This window comes from Lutjanus erythropterus, chromosome 14, assembly GCF_056507025.1.
Source record: "Lutjanus erythropterus isolate fLutEry1 chromosome 14, fLutEry1.hap2, whole genome shotgun sequence".
NCBI lineage: Eukaryota > Metazoa > Chordata > Actinopteri > Lutjaniformes > Lutjanidae > Lutjanus > Lutjanus erythropterus.
Window position 1 is genome coordinate 37,749,478 of NC_139330.1, and position 13,565 is coordinate 37,763,042.

The 13,565-nt window shown below is 39.2% G+C and overlaps 1 protein-coding gene across 1 annotated transcript in view; it reads left to right on the top strand.

Annotated features, from left to right (window-relative positions):
- Nucleotides 1-12,970, top strand: part of LOC146315950 (cadherin-1-like) — a 32,847-nt gene extending 19,877 nt beyond the window's left edge. Inside the window, exons 8-18 of the mRNA XM_084735226.1 lie at nucleotides 49-221; nucleotides 1,478-1,606; nucleotides 2,890-3,075; nucleotides 3,269-3,513; nucleotides 4,560-4,702; nucleotides 4,949-5,040; nucleotides 5,270-5,402; nucleotides 6,393-6,611; nucleotides 7,341-7,471; nucleotides 9,121-9,264; nucleotides 12,005-12,970. Of these exons, the coding sequence (XP_084591352.1) occupies nucleotides 49-221; nucleotides 1,478-1,606; nucleotides 2,890-3,075; nucleotides 3,269-3,513; nucleotides 4,560-4,702; nucleotides 4,949-5,040; nucleotides 5,270-5,402; nucleotides 6,393-6,611; nucleotides 7,341-7,471; nucleotides 9,121-9,264; nucleotides 12,005-12,217 (1,808 nt within the window). The 3' untranslated portion in view covers nucleotides 12,218-12,970. The remainder of the gene's footprint in view (nucleotides 1-48; nucleotides 222-1,477; nucleotides 1,607-2,889; nucleotides 3,076-3,268; nucleotides 3,514-4,559; nucleotides 4,703-4,948; nucleotides 5,041-5,269; nucleotides 5,403-6,392; nucleotides 6,612-7,340; nucleotides 7,472-9,120; nucleotides 9,265-12,004) is intronic.
- Nucleotides 12,971-13,565: the final 595 nt, after the last annotated feature.

The window sequence follows — 13,565 nt, forward strand, 5'->3', positions numbered from 1 at the left end:
TCTGAAGTCTTTATATTCAGTTTCCCCTTCTGACTTCTCTTTCTCCAGATTCAAATGTGATTACAGTTGTTGCCACAGATGACGACCAGCCAAATTCTGACAACTCGGATATCCGTTACCGTATTGCAAGCCAGAATCCACCGTTGCCTGCTGAATACCTGTTTGTCATTAACCCAGTCACTGGAGCCATCAGAGTCAATGCCGGTGGGCTAGACAGAGAGGTGAGGTTTTGAAAACAGATATCTGTCTTGATACACTTTCTCACCAAACTGTTGAAAAATTTTCTCCTTTTGATTTGGAAGAATTTATTTAGCCATCTGCTATTGGCTGATCCTGACAGATACAGGTTGAGACCAGATTAACTGTTGCGTATCTTGAAATCAATACATAAATGATGGATAGAGATATGTTGATTTAAAACCACAAAGTGGTTATAGTAGGTGGAAAAACTAAGCCAAAGACCAAAGTATGACGTACCAATGAGCCTGAACTAGTTTTTGGAACTTTGGAACTTTGCCACTTAGCCACTCATTATAATGACTGCTTCAGAGATGCCCTGACCAACAAATCTTGTCATCATGATTTTAATAGTTTTGTTTTTTTTTATTCAGTGAAAATTAAAATTGTGATGCAAAAATGCCCATTCCCTCTAGCTGGGGATCATATCACAGTGTCTAATAATAGTAGTAATAATAATAATAATAATAATAATAATAACTGCAATATCTTCTTTTGCCATATTGTGCAGCCCTAATGTCACTGCTGACATCACTGCTGAGAACTATACCCTGAGAATCAGGCCAGAGCATCATCTGAATGTGCCCTGTCACCCATGCAGTATGCATTAGGAGATTGTATGAGTCAGAAGTGTTCACACATGTTGAAAGTAGATGAGGAGGGCCTATTTTAGTGTTTATCATCACAAATCAAGTCTTGAAAATATCAAATTGTGATGGAAGAGAGGAATTTGTGTTCACACATACAGTTTCTCTGGGCAGTGCCTGGATAATTGCAGAGTTGCAATGCTTGTGTGAAAAGGGTTTAAGGTAGTTGGATTTCTCAAAGTCAGCAAGCAACCATACCTTTACTTGAATGGCTGTTAGAATATTGAATATAAATTGACAGCCCTAAGGGAAAGTAACTAGTACCACAATGAAAATTATTTCCTTATTAGTCTGCAACCACCACCAAAGCACACGTTCTTACAACTGCTCTTAGTTGAAGGCATTATATCTATGGCAACAGGACTTGAGAAGGTGTCATTCTGTAACATCAGCCAATGGAAATGTCAGTTTGTTTTGCAGGGAATTTGTAATAAGCAACATATGAAATAAAAAAATTTGTACTACTTCATCAAACATATGAAGGCATATTTTCTTAAATATCATGTTGATCTTTAAAGTGAGGAATATCTTCATGGATTCTCATAAATTCTTTCAGTTGATGGGTTTAACACCTTGAGTTTGTCTTCCAACAGAAATACCCAAAGTACACTCTGGAAGTAGAAGCAGCAGACATGCGTGGAGAAGGGTTGGTGGGAAAAGCCAAAGTAATCCTTACAGTCACAGATAGCAATGACAATGCACCAGCCTTCACTCAGTCCAACGTAAGTACAACATACTTATGACTGGAAATGTATTATTTGCTAAATCCCTCCCCTGAAGAGCAATTGTGCAATTAATTAATTAAAAGGCTTAGCAGCTATAACAAGGCGCTGGGTTGTGGATTGGAGTGTTTCTGAAAACACAAGTGCAACAGTTGCAAGGAACTGAGTGAACAATATCTACTTACATGTATTTGTGCAGATTAGAGTCTAAAGCCAAGCTTCCTGATGTCACTGCAACAGCAAGTAATGCTCTCCCTAACCCTAAGACTGAGTTGCACTACCAAAGAATAATTTAATCTAAGATTAATTCTGATCAGAGTTAAGCAATACACAGTTTAAAATGAATGAATCTAGGTTTTAAAAATAAGTTGAGAATTTACTTGCTAATTAAAATATAAATAAAAGAAATTGAATTATTATAATAATGTCAATTATCAGTTAGTGATTTGGTAGTAGCTAGTAAAAGAGGGCAAAAGTTGTGGCTGCTCTGTATTCCCTATCAGTACATTAAATTGTTTGCTAGCCAGCTAAAAAGTAACCAAAACATCAGGCTGCATAAATGCTAGCTAGCTGAAAAGTTATCAAGACATTAGGCTGCACTCTTTGCTTGCTAGCTAAAAAAATGCTTATCCTTGTCAGCTTCCTCATGTTTGCTCAGCAGAGAAGCTCTAATTTCTCCTCCTTTGAAAAAAAAAACCTTGTCGGTGAAATTATCTTCAAATAATAGAAGATTGAAAAACAGACGTTTTAAATTTGAGTTTAAAGTTTTGGTGCAACAGAATTAAATTGAATCAAGGCTTAGGGTGAAATCTAAACTGAGGTTGGAGGAAAGGTTTAAATTGAATGTTTCCTAATTTTAATCTAGTTTAAAAGTTTGCAACATACTTGACCATGATTTAATCAGGTTTAAAATTTAATTCTTGTTGGTGCAGCCTGGCCTAATAGTTATTTTCAGTGTTACATGTTACAGTAGAAAAACCCATTCTGATTAAAATATGCCAGCCAGTTGTCATTTTATCTGAATAGTCAATGCTGACCTGCTAAAAATGAATTTTGTGTTCTTTGTGAAATCAAGGACCAAATCACTAAAACTTCCAATTGTAAATCTGCCATACATGTTGTGCAAGAAGTGCAGTGACAGGTTTGCTGGAGAAACTACTGCACCATAATCATTTCTGGCAATGTTACTGTTCATATTAACAAGGAACATCCTTTTTCCATGTGTTTTCATGGTTTCCACTGTTTCCATGTTTGTTTCTAACATACCCCTTGCATTCTCCCAGTATCAGGCAACAGTGGCAGAAAACAAAGTGGATTCTCAGGTTGTTAAAATATCAGTAACTGATGGTGACGAGCCACATTCTCCAGCCTGGAATGCCAAGTTCACGATTGTCAGTGGTGATCTTGAGGGACTTTTCTCTGTAAAAACAGGAATTAACAAACATGAAGGACTCATTTCTACTGCCAAGGTAGGAATTCCCAAACACAGTGTTATTTGTAAGATAATGTTTTATTTTTTAGTTTCTAAAATAACGATCACTCTTCTGTTATCAATTCAAGTTAAAACAAAGTTAAAAAGGAGTTTGGGCTTTAGTTTAGCAGAATGAGTTGTGCAACATTTGTCAGAAATGTGCTGCTGTGATTTTCCTTCCATCGATACAGGGTCTTGACTTTGAGAGAAGCAGAAAGCACACTTTGTTGGTTGCAGTGGAAAATGAGATTCCTTTTGCTACTGATCTGCCCACTGCCACGGCCACTGTGGTGGTGGATGTGCAGGACGTTAATGAAGCTCCAATCTTTGATCCAGTAGAGAAGCTTGTTTCAAAGCGGGAGGACCTTGCTGTTGACAGTGATGTGGTGCAGTACACCGCTTCTGACCCAGATACTGCACGCAAACAGAAAGTCATGTAAGATGAAAGTTTTTTATTCTAGATATGTATTTAAGCACATTATTATCACTGCTGGAGAAAAGTGGAAAAAGAAAAATGTTAACCAAGGTCACCCGTTCAATTCAGGCTCAAAACGTAAACCAAAACCAGTTATTAAGTATGTAACAAAACACAATGTTGAGTCACTGTTAATTTACTGTTTTAATTTTATTTCAACATGGTGGTCCAGCTAATCTTAAATAGTGTAAAGTATTAGAAACTGAAGTACAGACAAGATTTATTAAATATTAGAGAGTAAAATTCATGTGGCTATCCAATCAGTATTGATGGTAAATGTTGATGCAATAAATCCGTCAGTTATGCTATACTGACCAAGAAAACTGAATTCTCCTGCTCACGGTACAGTGCTGGTACTGTCTACATGGACCAGGATGCATTGTATCACCACCCTAGCCTGTAACTATTACTTGATTGGCCAGAACATATCTTAGGTGACAAAAGTAATCATCTAGCATAATGCCTGTCTGCCCAGAGGAGACTAGAAATCCAAACTGATATAGCCTGTAGTTCTTCCACCAATGACATCAGTGTGACATCACTGAATGCAGGAAGAACAACTGAGTCAATATAGCAGCACTGAGGAATTTATATTTTCAGCTGACCACATTTACCATCAATACTACCTGGACATCCATGTGAAAAGTGGTGAATTTTCCCTTTAGTTAAGACTTGCAAAGGTTAGTAAATCGTAAGTTTAAGTTACTTTGCTCCAACATACTAAATTGTGTTTCTATACCATGTTTTCTTTTGGACAAGAAACCATTCACCACTCACATCTCGTTTTTACCTCTCTGGCCCACAGGCTCAATCAGCATCAGCAAACATTTCTGTCACACAGCACCTTTTTCTATTCAGACCTTTCCCATCAGTAGCTACTGTTATCCACTGCATTGCATTGCTTTCTAAGTTGACCCAGAGGATTTGCATTTGGTGACAATAAAACAGTAATGAAGATTAAGTTCTGGCTGTAACCATCTCACTGTGATGATCTTGTTCATCTCCAGGTATAGAATCATTAGTGACCCAGCAGGCTGGCTCAATGTGGACAAAGAGACGGGCCTTATTAAGGTGAAAAGCCCCATGGACAGAGAGTCGTCCTTTGTCAAGGATAACAAATACACAGCACTGATTGGTGCATATGACAATGGTAGGTGGGAGGCAAAACTTACACTTGTACTTGCTAATCTGCTTTGATCCTACTGCTACTTTACAACATATATTTCTCTCTGTCTGTCTGTCTGTGTGTCTGTCTGTCTGTCTGTCTGTGTGTCTGTCTGTCTGTCTGTCTGTCTGTCTGTCTGTCTGTCTGTCTGTCTGTGTGTGTGTGTGTGTGTGTGTGTGTGTGTGTGTGTGTGTGTGTGTGTCTGTGCGCGTCTGTGCGCCACCTCACCAGATGATGTCCCAGCCACAGGAACTGGTACTCTAATAATCCAGCTTGAAGATGTCAATGACAATGCGCCCACCATTGTGGAACGCCAAATCACTGTGAGCCTCCTTTCTCAATCTTTTCACAGTTGTCATGGTTTGATAAAATGAAATTTCAGACTGACATGCTTTGGGTGCAGAACTTATATTCTATGATGGTGTTATTTAAAATCCATTGAAACTGGTGATATGTCTAAATGATGTAAAATCAGTTCATTAAATACTAACTCCAGAGGTAAAAGAAACCCAAAGCCGCAGCACTATTGAATGTGACATTGTGTTTTCTCAGGTTTGTAACAAGGACACACCTCCTCAGCTGCTCTCAGTCACAGATAAAGATGGACCAGGCTTTGCTGCTCCATACAGCGTCTCCCTGCAGGGCCTGTCCAAGACCAACTGGACTGCTAGGATGAATGACTCCAGTATGTAAAATGTTTATACAGGCCTGAAAATGAAACTTTTCATTACACATACAGTGCTCAGCATAAATGAGAACACTCCTTTTGAAAAGTAAGATTTTAATCAATATCTCACTGAACACAAGAACAAAATTAGACAAAAATTAGTTTTATAGAAAATTTAACATGAAAGTAAGGTTAATAATATAACTTCATTACAAAATCTTCAGTTTTACTCAAATTAGTTGATGCAAAAACTAAACACCCCACAACAAAAACTACTACATCTAGTATTTTGTATTACCACCATGACTTTTAAAGACAGCACCAAGTCTTCTAGGCATGGAATGAACAAGTTGGCGACATGTTGCGACATCTGTCTTTTTCCATCCTTCAAGAACGACCCCTTTTAGAGGCTGTATGCTGGATGGAGAGTGATGCTCAACTTGTCTCTTCAGAATTCCCCATAGGTGTTCGATTGGGTTCAGATCAGGAGACATACTTGGACACTGAATCACTTTCAGCCTGTTCTTCAGAAATGCAACAGTGGCCTTAGATGTGTGTTTTGGATCGTGGTCATGTTGGAAAAGTGATTCTGAAAGGAAACTAAAGGTTTTCTGACAAATCTGTTGGGGTGTACTCATTTATGCTGAGCACTGTAGCAAGTAACAAACTAATGCCATCCAATCAAATAGTTGGTCCCAGGAAACACTCAAAGGTCCCTCCTAGGGAAAAAACTAAAAAAATGATTTTCAGTTTTTCAGGTGCTGAAAGATTTCCTCATTTTTTTGTCACTGGTGTTTTAATGATTTGAATTTGTTGGAGGTGGTGCACAGCGTGGGAGGAAGGAATGTGTCATGAGAACACCTCAGTGGAACAAAAGGAAAAATATTTACCAGGAAGCTAGTCTGTTCAGGCCAAGATGTGTATTAAAATTATTTTGTGTGATATTGGTAGAATTAGACAAACACAAAGTATAAAGTAAATGTTCCTTTATTTTCCTCTTTGTTGCAGAAACGGGCATCATTCTGAATTTAGCCACTGACCTTGCCAGCGGAGAGTACACTGTGGTCCTGAGGGTTTCAGACAATCAGGGCCTAGAGCAGGACAGTACTGTCCAGGCCAAAGTGTGCAACTGCCGAGGGGCAGAGGTGCACTGCCCAGATGTTGTGAAAAGTGTAGCCGGACTCCCTATGATCCTGGGAATACTTGGAGGCGTCCTGTTGCTGCTCAGTGAGTCTGAATTTTGATTCATAATTCCAGGGACAGTTTGTGAATACAAGCTTGGATGCTTTGCATCATAAATATGGTAAAGCCTCTAAGATATAGTAGGACCAAATTAAAGGTCTAACACATAACTAGGGTTATTCTGAAATAGATTCCAATATCAGAAATGCCTTTGATACAGCCAAAAATACTGGATTGGGTTTCAGTTGATACACAAGTCTGTTCACCTATCTGATATCATGTAATTTATTAGCCTGAAACAGGACCCTGCTACTTCCCAGCAGCACCCAGTATGCCAAATGTTTTTTTTTTAACCAGGATTAGCCAGGCCATGCAAGAATGATGGTAATCACATCACATCCATGCAGGGTCAGTAGTGTTAGCTGTTAAAATAAGTACGCCTTATCAGCTGATACAAGATCAGTTATCAGAAGTCAGTATCACAATGGAAAACATGGGACTGGAACAACTCTGTGTGTGTGTGTGTGTGTGTGTGTGTGTGTGTGTGTGTGTGTGTGTGTGTGCGCGTGTGTGTGCGCGTGTGTGTGCGCGTGTGTGTGCGCGTGTGTGTGCGCGTGTGTGGGCGCGTGTGTGGGCGCGTGTGTGTGGGCACATACGCGGGTGCATGCGTGTGTGTGTGTGTGTGCATAAATGACTGGTCCTGCAGTGACCATGGTAAACTGTGGTTGGACGTGTAGTGGGTATACTGAATTAAATTCTGCTCTGTATGTTCAGTGTTGTTGTTGCTGCTGCTGCTATTTGCGAGACGAAGAAGAGGAGAGAAGAAGGAACCTCTACTGCAGGATGATGACATCAGAGACAACATCTATTACTATGATGAAGAGGGAGGTGGAGAGGACGATCAGGTACCTGAAATCAGAGGCTGGGACATCACTTTGAGATGAGGATAAAACATTGGCTACATTTCCTCAGTTTAGTATTTTGTAGCCCTGACACATATTATTATGTTAGCATTTTTTCCTTGGAGCAAAAAGGAATGTTTGGAGCATAGGAGAGGATGAATTACAGAACTAAATATATATACACACATATATATATATATGTGTGTGTGTGTGTGTGTGTGTGTACATATATATATCTATATATATATATATATATATATATATATATACATATATATATATATATGAGCGTGGACCCTCGCGCGGTAAGGACTCCATTACCGCGCGCTCTCTCTCCTTTTAAAAGTCGTTGTAGCTCACCCATTATTCTGATCGCTTCTTTTCTCTCTCTCCTTACAATCAATTTAAAGAGTAATCCAGCCAGATCAAATGAAAATGCATTAAAAGGAATAAATGAATAAATTAATTTCTTAATGAACTGATATACTGATCTACATGATTCATAGTGAAAACATAGATAAGGAGATATCCTGTGCCATTTGAAATAAATATAAACTTAAAGTTTAAAGTGAGATTATCAGTTGGAAACTGTGTTAACTTTTGTAATTAAAAGGCCCATCCAAAGTTACCGTGGCCAACCCAAAATTAAAATCCTGTCCTGCAATCCATCCATCCATCCATCCATCCATCCATCCATCCATCCATCCATCCATCCATCCATCCATCCATTCATTCATCCATCTTCATTAATCAATTCACTCACCAAGTTCGCTTTTGTACAGCCATGCAGAATATCTACAGTCTGACAGCCATGCTGGATCAAAGCCAGACTGACGGTGGTGACCCGTCTGCAGCTTTTTACTGCGTGCTTCGGTTGGAGGGCTGAACAGGTGTGTTTGGGTCTAGTCGTGGTGACGTTAACAGGAGCAGGAGATCGGCAAGAGCTGTGGTTGGGGCTGGAAGAGATGCTCTCATTTTGGCTAACACTGGCTGCAGAGCTACCTGTGCTTCCCGCCTCGCCACGTACGGTTTATTTAAAAAAAACGCTGATATTTTTGCGAATAGTTGGAGAACCTCCGGTCGTCCATTTACAATTTTTGTTTGTTTGTTGGTGTTTTTTTTAATGTAACGGTGGGGAAACTGTCTCTCCTCCGCCCTCTGAGTGTGGGTGGGTGTGTCTGTACCAGTGCATCGGTGTGTGCTGTGAGAGAGGAGCAAGGTGGGGGAGACCCGCCCCTCACTATATTTGCCATATCATGATATATATACCTGTCATTCAAATATTCTTATGGCAATACCAATTTCAGCTATCCAGCCCACCCCTACCACTGATTATATATCATAGTCCTAATGTTCTAAAGTAGGCCTATTGTCTGCATGAAAAGTATGAATTACAGTTTTGACAATGTGTAGATGAGCAGCAGGAGCTAAAGAGGCAGAATATAGATGGAAATTAGTGTCTCACTAAATCTGGTGCCACCATGTTTTCATTTCATGTAAATGATCAATGTAATTGCACACTGTCCTTTTATAAATAAACTAAATACAGAATGTTCCTGATAAATTGTTGCTGAAAACCTAGATCACATGTATCATGGAAGTGCAGAAGATGCAGCATGTTTTGTGTAACCCCATCATGTGTTCTCCATCAGGATTATGATCTGAGTGTTCTCCACCGTGGTCTGGACAACCGGCCCGAGGTGTTCAGGAACGATGTTGTGCCAAACTTCATGCCAGCTCCTCAGTACCGGCCTCGCCCAGCCAACCCAGAGGAAATTGGCAACTTCATCGATGATGTGAGTCAAAGAGTTACTCATAGAAACTAAACTCAAACATGGGAAACCAGCTCATTTATTACTGCATTTATAAATTACTGAGTTTTTTGGGTAAACAAGTTTGAATTTGCAGTTACAGTGGCCATGTATGTACTATGGCTGCCTTCAACTCTGATATTCCTTAGTGAAATCAGATTTGGTCATCCTATACAAGTACTCGAAGATTTGTCCTTTTTTGCAGTGCAGTGCACCACACTAAATTCTTATTTGAGCCTACCTGAGTATGTTTTACCACATAGGTTTAGGTAAACTAAATGTGTGCGTTATAAAATCAGTGGACCTGTGGAGCCTCTTTCCTGAGGCTGCAGCCGCTGTCCAGCATCACCTGTGCCGAGCACTCCTTTACAGCATGAATTATTAATTTATTTAGTCCAAACCAGACTTGGTGATTGTTGGGACAGTGACATTTTTAGTCAGTTTCATTTAGTTTCTGTGAAGTTTGAATGAAGTTGATAGTGGTTCAAAAGGATTCTGGTGCGTTTGATAGCAGTTGTTTCTAGTTAAACAAAATGTATCTTACTCTTTAAAAAGAAGGTCTCTCATTGCTGTCATCCTTTCTATAATGTTGTCAGACACCAACAATAACAATCTGAGCCTGTTGGTGACAAAAACAAGCACAAATGACAAACAAGCATCACCTGCTCCTGCAGGTGCGCTCTGGATGAGGGTTGGACAGTGTGTCATGGTGTACTGCGTTTATATCGCACTTCTCTTCCATCACAGTTAGTTTAAGAATACAATCAAATAAATTGTCTTCACCTCACCAAACACAGTCTCTAAATCATCACAAAACTGCTGTGTTGTTTCCTCCAATTGTAAAGTTTACAGCCTGTCATGCTGTTACTTTGCTCTTTGTAGTCTGTTGAATGATGAGAGAGGTTGAAATGAGTGGCTGGTAAACAAGTTTCAACTCTTGTTTTTTTTATCTGCGTCACTGTACAAAGTGCACCACCTAATATAAAATATATTTGATTGATTATACTTCCTCATGTAAATGTTCTCCCCTGTACATTTTTGTAAGTGTCTTCATCCTGTAACTGTGATGCACACTGATAAAGGGAAAAAACAAGTGCTCAACTGGGAGAATCTCAGTCAACTACAGTGGGGTGTACTTACGAAGCGAGATTAATGGGCTAGCTAGATCACCATGGTAACTTATACTAAACTCATAACCTGGTCGGGAGCAGGTTATGTTCAGAGTTTCAGATTAAATCCTCTGTAAAAAGCGCTGTTCTTTAACTAATTATTGTCCTAACAAGGTTGTTTATGAGCGATATAGCTTTTAAACTGAGGAAAGACATTAAAAATGAAAAGCTGCTGAGCTGTATGTTCGTTATATCACCGAACGAATCCATATAATGTAAAAATGAAACAGCGGTACAAACTGTCTGCATCACGCTGTCATGGTAACCTCCGGTGGGTGATGCAGAGTCATTTTTCCCGTTTGCTCCAGATCATATTAACACTTTAAATTTACATCGTATATAATCCACACAGTAAAATAATGATGAAGCAACTACAGACACTTTGAATACTTTTTACTGTTATCTGTTTTGTCTTGGTGATATTGCAGCTCAGATTACGGATTAGAAAATTCATCATCATTTATCACAGACAATCTTAAATCAGTTACACTCATTTTACGTTGGTTTGGTCAGAAACTTAAGTGATCTCCACGTCTCTGTCCTCATAGGACAGTGTCAGACAGACTTCATCATGTTTAAATCTGCTGTATGGAGTTTTATTGCTTAATGTGCAGTTTTCATGTTAGAATAAACAGCAGCATTAAAACCACATTTAGTCGATCAGTAATTTTCTGACAGCATACTTCTTCTCCTGCTTTATTTGCAGCAACAATGTTGCTTTTTGCCGTTATGTATTTTGTATATTTTCCACAGCTCATAATTATAACAACTTGATGATTTTGACTTAAGTGGCTCTCGATCGCTTCATTTCATGTGGAAGAAGAGTGAAATGATGCAACAAATGCCCCTTTTATGTGAGCGCGCACAAAGCCTTAAAATGAGAGCCTGGATTAACAAAGCAAGTTGATAACCACCATCGTGATACCCGTTATCTCTGATTGCGGTTTTTAGGCTTTGTCGATCCAGATCATGCAAAGAAAGCTTGGCTGTGTTGAGTTTGCTTCGTAGTATACCCCTCAGGGGACTAATGATTTGAACTGTCAACTCTCAGGGGGAGCCCTACTATGTGCAAGCATCCACATATTTATGCACTCATGCAACACACACACCTTTGACATCCATGCCAAGTTTCAGTCTCCTGTGGCTGACAGAGCAAGCTGTAAAACTGCTGGTTGCAGTTACAAAGTCAGTATTTGTTTGAAATGATAAACCATCTCATGTTGCCTCATTCATTGCTCCAAATTCTGCTGAGACTATTTTCAATAATCTCCTGCAGTGATATACAGCATTTCACTACACTATAATAGCAAAGCTCTCAGCCACCTTTTATCAGAGCATGTATGTTCTTGTAGATGATGATCAACACAAGCTATAAACTCACTGAATTTGCCAGGATGGCCCTTTTGGTGTCCTAGTTGTTTATGTTCATGTTGTGATTTTGTAATCTGCTTTTATACATGTTGCATAATCCTCTCACTCATCTTTCCTGACTTGCTTGTGCAGTATGTGAACAGAAGTTCTATAAAATGAGAACATATCTTGTGCTCCCTTCTCAGAACCTGAAAGCAGCTGACAACGACCCAACAGCACCCCCGTATGACTCCCTACTGGTGTTTGACTATGAAGGAGGTGGCTCTGACGCCGGGAGCCTCTCCTCTCTGAACTCATCAAGCAGCGGAGACCAGGACTACGACTGCCTCAATGAGTGGGGACCCCGCTTCAAGAAACTGGCTGACATGTATGGAGGAGGTGAAGATGACATGCTGTAATTGTACCAAACAACAAATCATATGGCTGTGTGAATGTTGAAGTGATGTAAACATGAACTGATGAAGAGAAACTCCTGTGAGCTAGACATCCGTTGGTCAACACGTGTTTTTCTTTGCGGTGATCGGTTCAGTCCTGGAAGCAGTCAACAGCCTCTGCTCAGAAGCCAAAGGATGAATTTATTTTTTATACATGAGTTATCAATTTTGAATGCTTCAGCTCTGCCTGCCTGTCTGTGAGAGCCCTGTTTGTCTTCTAGGCTAAAGATGATAACAATGCTTTCTGTTTCTTTTCTCATCATTGGGTTGAAGCCACATCTTCAGTCTCAGTGTTGTATGGATTTAGTGCAGATATTTTAGCCTGTGTTGTAGCTTATTGGGTGACACTGGAAATGCATACAGATGCTTGCAGTTGCACTGTGATAAGGTTTGTGTTATTTTGGCAATAGATGGTACTTTTTTTCTGTTTTTGTACTACTGCTTCAGTTAAATTGCTTAGTTTGATTTTGATCTGACTTCACCTTGAATTATTTGTCATTTTCATTCCTCCAATACAAAGTCAGCCAGCATCACACTGAGGCTGTAGTCAGTGAGTTATCAATAAATGTTTTTTTAAAAGCTTTAATAAGTATCTGTTCAGTAAACATGTCTCACATATTAATGTCAGAATTTTGCAGTTTCATCCAAAGGTACTTTATTACAAATGCTTTGTTAATTTTGATTTTTTTTTTTTATAAAGTTATCTTAATACAGTGATGGATTTGTGAATGGTCTTTAATTCCACAAACAGGAACAAATCTTTCACTTTGATGCAAATTCTTGCAGTCTAATGTATTATTAGACTTCAAGAATTTGCATCAAAGCAGCAAGGTAGTGCAGGAGAGAGTGGACATCAATAATCTTGTGCGTATTCTCTGTTTTAATCACTACACAGGACTCTAGTTCTTCTGGATAATTAGTGTCTTCACTGCAGATAAGATTGCTTTGCCCTGTTTGTTCACTCCACTCCACTCTCCTGCTGGTCAGCTTTCACATTACTAATGTTCTGTGCCTGAGTACACCACAGCATCACCTACACAACATTTGTTTGTGTTGTTTTTACAGTGCCATTGACAAGATCCTAATAGCAATTGGCTCCTTGTCTTGGTACAGTTAGCATCCACATCTGATGTGACCTTGAGTGCACATGAAGTGTACTTGATATTTTTGTTATTTTTTTTACTTGTTATTTTCATATTTTTGTTATTTTTCTCAGGTTTTGTTTTAAAGAACACAAATAGCCACAGTGTAACATATGTGCTAACTGGGCACATAACACACTTTAAAGAGAATAAAATACAAAATTATGTTA